This window comes from Charadrius vociferus, unplaced genomic scaffold, assembly GCF_000708025.1.
Source record: "Charadrius vociferus isolate BGI_N301 unplaced genomic scaffold, ASM70802v2 scaffold72, whole genome shotgun sequence".
Classification (NCBI taxonomy): domain Eukaryota; kingdom Metazoa; phylum Chordata; class Aves; order Charadriiformes; family Charadriidae; genus Charadrius; species Charadrius vociferus.
In genome coordinates, this window is record NW_009647830.1 from 1,672,609 (window position 1) to 1,680,571 (window position 7,963).

The 7,963-nt window shown below is 39.0% G+C and overlaps 1 protein-coding gene across 1 annotated transcript in view; it reads right to left on the reverse strand.

Annotated features, from left to right (window-relative positions):
- CFAP54 (cilia and flagella associated 54) overlaps positions 1-270 on the reverse strand; it is a 115,649-nt gene extending 115,379 nt beyond the window's left edge. The window contains exon 1 of the mRNA XM_009882640.1: positions 24-270. Within this exon, the coding sequence (XP_009880942.1) occupies positions 24-270 (247 nt within the window). The remainder of the gene's footprint in view (positions 1-23) is intronic.
- Between the last annotated feature and the right edge of the window lie 7,693 nt (positions 271-7,963).

Consider the following 7,963-nt stretch of genomic DNA (forward strand, 5'->3'; position numbering starts at 1 on the left):
GGGGTCCCGGCTGCGGAGCTGACAGGTCCCCGCAGAGCCCCCGGCTCCAGGAGGGGCGGCGGAGGGATGAAATCTGCCTTCATCCCTTGGGCAAGGGGTCTTCGGCGCAGGAGTCGGGTTGTAGGAGCCGGAGGGGTCTTGCGCAGCCGGAGGGGTTTGAGCCGCGAGTCCTCGCACCTCCCTCCAGCAGGTGAGAGAGCCTTTTTCTCTCTCTGAGGCTAAATACTGCCGAGAGGCAGCTGAAGAAGTTTCACAGGCCCCGTGCACCATGGCAGCGGCTACGACCATTGCTAACAAAAGGCGCTGCAGTCTGGAGGCGGGTTGCCATGCGAAGGCTGCTGGAGGAAGATTGGGCAAGGCCAGGAGGTACCTTATGGGATGTTTTTTCAATAACATATGTCACCAAGGATGTCGTTTTGACCTTACTGATTGCGTCGCTGAGCCTGCCTCCTGCCCGACTACAGATAAAAGAAGAAAGTGCGCTAACCCTCTAAACAATTATATCTGTCTATTAAAAAAGATGGCAAAGTACGAAACAACCAGGCCGTATTTATCAGTGTTATAGGAGGCAGCCATAGCAACCTATGTGTTTTCAAGTTCTTCGTAGGAGTTATGTTAAAGGGGTTTGGGAAGGATGTGAAGGAAACCGGCTATGTTGCCACGTTCATCATCAGGACGAGAATAAGGGACAGCTTACTTGAAAACATGAAAGGGAAAGCTTAGAAATGTGATGAGTGAGCAATGAATCCCAGCAGCCAGGGCCAGCTGGAGGCAATTTCTTGACATTGAATGGAAAAGGATTGATAGAGAGGGGTAAAATGAAGAGGTGCCTGAAAAGTGCGTCCAAGTAATTAATAGATGATAGTAAAGGAACTATCCTTTCAATGATAGGAGAGAAGCAGCATCAGTATGCTGGATGATGGGAACCAGAAAATATTGCATTATGCAGGCCAGCATTTTGACAGTATGAGTAATATGAAAAAAAAAAAAAATCATTTATGACTAACGTGTCTGACTGATTTTGTATTGTTACCTGCTGGGAGTTGTGTGGATCTGTCGCCCAACAGGTATTGTGTGACTACAGGAAGGTATTAGCAGGAACCATTACAGGGATTCATATGTGTGGAGTTAATTCCAGTGACAATGGCTATGCATTGAGGTGGGAGCAAACGGCTGAGTGCAAGAGGGAGAGGGTTCCTCAGATTTCTGTGGAGGCAGTAGAAAATGAAGCCTGCAATGAAAAGACGTGGCACAAAGGTGCTGATGCTGGGATTTAGAAATCACTGGAGACAGAGACAAATTTTACAAGACAACTGAAATATGAGAACTTGGAGAGCAATTACTGCTACAGTTAAAGATTTTGCCTGTGCTTTGCCACACTAACCAGAGAGCTTCCTGTGATGGATTCCAGATGACTAATAAACATTGGCCTCTTGTGAAAGGCAGCTTGTGCCACTGTGAGTACTGCTGGCGGCATCTGTTTCATGTTCCTATGAAGATCTGAGCTACTTCCCTTCACTAGATGGTGCTGTGTCCCAAAGGGCTGATCTTCACATTCACTGGACGAAGAGACGTACCCTTAACAAAGCAGCAGTGCCTAGAAGCTTCAAGGGGAACCTGAGAGACTGGAAAGGAGACTGCTGAGTAAAACTTTTCATATCTCTAGTATTTGGCTAGCAGATGGTGGACTGAATGTAACATTAGCAGTTTGAATTAAAGTTGCAGCCACAGAAACGAACTGAGTCAAAGAAAACAATGAGAAAAAGGGAATACAGCCATTTCCCAAAGGAGAAGATTAGAGAACTATGTAAAGATAAAGCTTTAACCACTGGGAGGTTAACCAGGACGTAGCTGATCAGTCAGCTCGTGAAGAGTGTTCAGTCTAAAATTCCTGGGTCAGAGCTTGACAGGGTCCAAGTATGCACTCCCTGCTGACCCTCTCAGCACCCAGGCTGAAAAGCCATGGAGAGCCATAGCAAGGAACTACATGACAGCACGCATTACGGCATGTATGTTATTTCAATTTTGGATGCTTACAACATTGATTGCTATTTTACTGTTCTGGAGAAGACTCAAATTTACATTTCAAATAGTCTCCATCTAACATTTAATGGGTTGAACACTTAATGGGTCCAAAAGTCAAAAAAGCTTATAGTTAAATGAATAGAATTTTCTGACTTCAGAAAGATAATAGATTCTCTAGAAGCCTTCAGCATGCATAATCTGATATTTACAGAGAAAAGCTTGGTGTATGCAAAACAGTAAGAGAGTGATGGCTATTGAATTTACAACCATGATAGAAGAATTTCCTCAAAAAATGGAGTACACATATCAGTACTTGTATGACTCGTAAGGTTTATAGCAATCCTTTGAATTACATATGTCCCTATACCCTAAAAAAAAGCGATTTGTTGATTGGAAGGGTAATGATTTATTCATCATTGGTAGGTGAACATTTAGATAATAATCAATTACAGTAAAATTAGGGAGAAAGTAGGTGAGATTATGGAGAGTGACAAAGACAGGATCCCATGAAATGGAATTTACATGAATCCATTGACCCGAACAAAGAGGTCATAGCAACCTGTAATTTAATACCGTCAGATAGGAGGAAGCTGCCTCAGAAATAGAAGGACCCACAAAGAGTTAACTTAGAAAAAACTCCCATAGGAAGTGTCTGCTGTCATGGGTATAGGGCCAAGACTATGCTTGAGTCAGAAAGGGGAAAAATTTTGCTGCTAACTCATCAAGCTGCCTGTTTACTTCTCGTGTGTCAGTTCCACTTGCGTGAACAGCAGTGGTTACAAAGGGCAAACAAAGGGGGGAAACCCTGTATGATCACAGCAGAGTCGGGCAGGAAGAGTGTCCGGTGGTATAAGGGTACAGGGGCTGAGGTAACGTCTGCTGAGCCCTATTTAGTACATCAATCTAAGTTTGTTTCTTGTGAGTAATTCTGAGATGCATGTTCAGATCCCTTCCTAGGAAATGTACACCTGAATTACGGTGCCTATAGATTTTGCTGTTTGATATTCGGACACAAGAGGCAGTCACGGATGCTGTATTACCAGACTTCTGCAGGGTAACTTGACAGTCCCCAGAGATGAAAGAGCTAAATTTATGTCATCTCTTCCTTGATACTTTTAGAAAAAAAAAGTCTGAGTTAAGGTGATTCTGAGCCATCATTTAGCATCTTGAGGCTGGTAAGCTAATGAAGACATGGGACTTTAAAATAATGTGTACCATATTTACGGACTAGCATATTCAGACTGGGATCTGCATTTACTCTACTTGCGGTATGCCTGCCTGGTCGTAAGTGCCAGTGAGAATCCACGGTTTTCCCCCTTTGAGGGGGAGTGCGTTGTTGGATTAGAAGTAACTCTAGAGAAAGAAGCGATGGCAGGTATGCGCTGATTCTTACGGAGTTAGGCAAGGAAAACAAGGTCAAGGAAACAAAATGTCTTATATAACAGTACAGTGTTTGCTATTCACATGGTATAGGGGAATCAGATATGATGCAAAAGAATAGCTCTAAGTTGCCTGATAAAGGTCCTTAAAAAGCCATCACATAGCTTGGAGAGGTGAACCAAGTTGCTGAATGCCATGACTACACTTTATAAATGTGATGAAGTTGTCTGATGGGAGGATAAAAAGGAAGAACTTGTACTAAGCTTACAAGAGGCAGACCACTTGCTGGAGTCAATGTCCCTTTCAAATAACAGTACAGTAAGCAGAGAGGTGTAGCAGGTGTGCAAATTTATTGCTGTCAGAATCTGTGGCCCCTGTCTATACCTACAACTGATGGAACTGATACAGGAATACAGAACTTTTATGGGTAGCTATGAGGGATTATACTGTCATCATTTCCCTCCCATCCTTCATGTTTTAGGGCTGTTTGGTAGAGCTGCTTGTGGCTTACTAAAAGTGTCTTTAGACTCAGATGCCTTACTTAAATCTGCCTTTACATTCAAACAGAATTTGTGGATTCCTAACCTTGTCTAAGGGCTACCTGCTGCCTTTTAATGTAAAAGTTAGTAAGGAGATATAAGATACACTGTCATGTTTTGATAGCAATTGTATTTTTTGCTGTGCCATAAAGAAATAGGAAGGTACATGCCTTACTGCAAAGGCAGGAAATGTGAAAAGATGGTGGAAATGGCTTATTTAGGACACAATACAGATAGCTTTTCAAACAAAGCAGCAGATTGAGTCCTTTACTGAGATGGTGACGCATATCTGTAAAGTATTCCAGGGCTGTTACTGTCGCTGAGAAGTATACAAAATTTGTCAAACAATGGAATGGTCTCTGAGCTCTGGAACATATGTTAACAAGGTAGCTGAAGCTTGTGAATCTTTTGACGAGCAATTGATGGTTTTTTAGATAAGCCGAAAGAACTAGGTCAGTTTTCATGCAAGTGAACGCTAATAGAAGCAAAACTAAATTTTTATTTGAAAACGATTCTTGGCTTGCTTTCTGATCTAGTGTGTCAGTGTAGTAAGAGGAAGGGAAAAGAGTGATCAACATGAGAAAGAACTGCAATGGCTAAGAACTATGCAACTGCCAGGTTCTTACAGAGCTGCGTTTGAGTTTGGGGTGACAGTTGTCACTGTGTTTTGGTTGTATCATATGAAAGGCTTCAGTGCCAAATTCTAGAGATGAAGTGTAAGCTTTCAAGGTTATAATATAGAAGTAATTTTTTTTAAATGTGAGTGTGAATGCTCACAAAAAAGTTTTCTCGATTTTTTTTACTGTTAGGAAAATAGGCATATAGATGAATTACAGTTGATTTGCAGAAAATGTCATATATGGGAGCAGTGATCTTGCTCAGCTGATTTTTTTTTCCCAAAGAGGGTATAGGAATGTGTAATATTTGTGTGAACAATCTGTGAGATTTGGCTAACCCACTCAGGTTGTATCATTATGCATTGAATGGATTAACTTGTCTTTGGGGAGGGAGATGCAGCAGGTTTTTTATATAGATGCCTGAGTTTGTAAGAGGTTTAAGTTGAAACACAACAGATTCTGAGATCTGCTTTATGGACTTAAGTACCCAAGGGAACAGTTGGACACATCAAAGTCCATTAGTGAATTTCCAAAAGATGGAACTACTGCTTCAATGAGATAGTTTGCCTAAAATTCCTGTTATTTTCTTTATTTGATTAAGATATGCTTTATTCCAGTTTACAAGTTACATTTCACTCAAGGAAACATCAATTGATATAGCTTGTTTTGGAAAGACCTCCAGGGACTTGCAAATATTTTTTCTGAGGATGTTTCACTAGACAGACCACGGAGGTAAACTTCTTGTCTCACTCAAAAAACTTGTCTGATGTCTCAGGAAGCTGTAGGGGTTCTTCTAATGAAGAAGCTATGCCTAAGGCTAGTTTAGAGTGATAGTAAAGAAGTCTTGAGCAAAAGCCCTGTAAATCCCTTCCAATCATGAAAAGGTGAAAGTCTGAACAAGATTTTTAGTGATGTGCATGAAAGCTGCATCTTAGAAACACACTAAAAATGCGGAACACTTAGCTGTATGTATAAAAGCCTAGAGAGAGGCTTGAGCTAAAGACAACATCCAATTTATTGAGCAGAGAGACAGGCAAGATGGTTATATTTTCTATGGAATGTGAGAAAAGAAGTAGCAGAGGGAGCACAGAAATTACTTCTATTTTAGCTGCATTCAGCTTAAGCTGATAGTGAGGCATCTAGTAGTTAAGATTTGATTTTGGGAAAAAAGTGACATGTTTTGTTTAAAACCATCATGCATTTTCTTAATTTCATAAAGATTCTCAAGACAAACTTTAAATGAGAGGAAGTATAGCCTATTCCAAGAAATAAACTAGTTCAGAAGACCTTCCCAAATCTCTCTTGAAGCTAAATATAACAGTGCATTTTTATTCATATTCTTCTGATGCACATTTGCTGTTATAATTCTGAGCTGCTACAAATGCTGTAGATAGATAGAAATAATCTTGGGGAAATAACACTATTGTTTGTATATATAACTCCTGAGTAGCCAAATGCATCCTTATCATAACACTTTCTCTGTTGTGCATTTGGTCTGGGAGTACTCACAGGATCAAAATAGACTCTTCTAGGAATTAACCATTGGCAACAAACAAAGGAAGACCTAAAATAACCTGGTGATGACCTCCAATATTTTTAGATCAATGCATTTCTGTTCAGGCCATTTCTTATTGCATTACAGTATGAATTTTGAAACTTTCTGGCGTCATTGCTTCCATTTTCTGTTCTTATTAGTTTCTCACTCACTTGCCAGAATATTTCACTCCAAGGTTGAAGTATCTCTCCTGATTGAGGTTTGTTCAAGCAGCTGACAGAAATTGTTTTGGGCAATAGCCTGACCTTGTACTAGGAGATTTAGCAGCTTGGAAGTCAGCAGCAGAAAATTACACAATGTGGAAGAGTAGTTACTTGTTGGTTATTAAGCCTTGCTTATTCAAGGAAGTAGAAAATATATCTTTGTCTTCACAAAGTTATTTGGATATTTCATATTTTTCAACAATACTTTTTTATTATTCTATGTAATTATATTTTCTAGGTTATTCTTTCTAGTAATATATACCATTCTGAGTGTTTGGTATATATTATGATATTATCTTGGTATATGCTATTTCTAATAATATTACCTCTGATAATATTGTTTCTAATAATGATATATGTAATTATGTCATTGTAAGCTTTTATCTCAGCACTTTGGAATTTTAGAAAATCAATGTTTAACAACAAGTAATTGTTTTGCATTCTACATACATGTGGGAAGGCTATTTGTCTGCTTTCTAGAATAGTAGAACATGGGCATGTTGGCTTTAGTTCAGTTTAAGTAAAAATGAGAATAATTTTTTTTTAGAACAATTGATGCTCTTCCCTAATTATATTTTATGAAATAAAAACTGTCCAGAAACAGGATTATATGTTTATCAGTGCATCTATGGAAATGCAGATACTGGATCATTAAATCCCTAATAGGGCTGTAGGAAAAGCTACAATATCAAAAAGTATAACGACACTAAAGAAAATTAAATAGTTGCTAGAAGGAAGATTAAAATCCCAGACTTGCAACCAGCTGCTAACAAGAATGGGTAGAAGTGCAGGTGTTTTCCGCAGGGATTCTGACTTCTTTCGGTGGTAAACCACTGATTGTCACTGATATGTCAGCCCACAGAAATTAAGCTGGAGAGCAGAAGAAGATCTGTCTGAGATAATATGGTTGAAGTAAGCCTTCCTTTAGACCTTTTTTCCTTAACCCTTTAAAGGCCAGACCATTATTTTCAGTATAAGTTTCAAAAGGAATAGCAGTATGCAAATGCTTAATGGGAGTAGAGAGCCTTTATTAAACAAAAAAATTACTCTTCCTGGTGTTTGATCCTGCATCTCACAATCAGTGTAGCAAGCAATTTTGAGTTTTGACTACAATAGGTTTGAAGTGGCTGATACATTTATATCTCTTTCTTCTTTTTCTGAGCCACCCTTGTTTGCTATGCATTTTTATTATTATTTCTATTTAATGCCTAGGATTTTTTTCTGGTTTGATTTTATTCAGATTGTCTTTTTACTAGAAGTTTTGGCTAGAGCTTATATTTAACAGCATTTAGTCTACTTTAAAAATGCTTTAGACTTTTATAATACTTTATTAAAATTATATTAAATGTCAGTAGAGTAACTTGGAAAGACTGTTTTATCAATCAGAATGAGATAATTTAATCTTTGTTCCTCTGACTGAAAGACCCTCCACAAAATTGTAAACTTACCTCTCTTAACAGGCAAACAAAGTGAAGTTTATTAGCTGTATATTTCAACTTCTCTCTGACGCAGAAAGAACTCGGATGGAGTAGTATTCCAGGACTGAGCTGGACTCATGTGAAACTTTAGGCTGAGAGCTCTCTCCTTTGAGATGAACAAAAAGGAATGCAGAGAAAGTGAAGTAGTAAAAGATACATACCTATA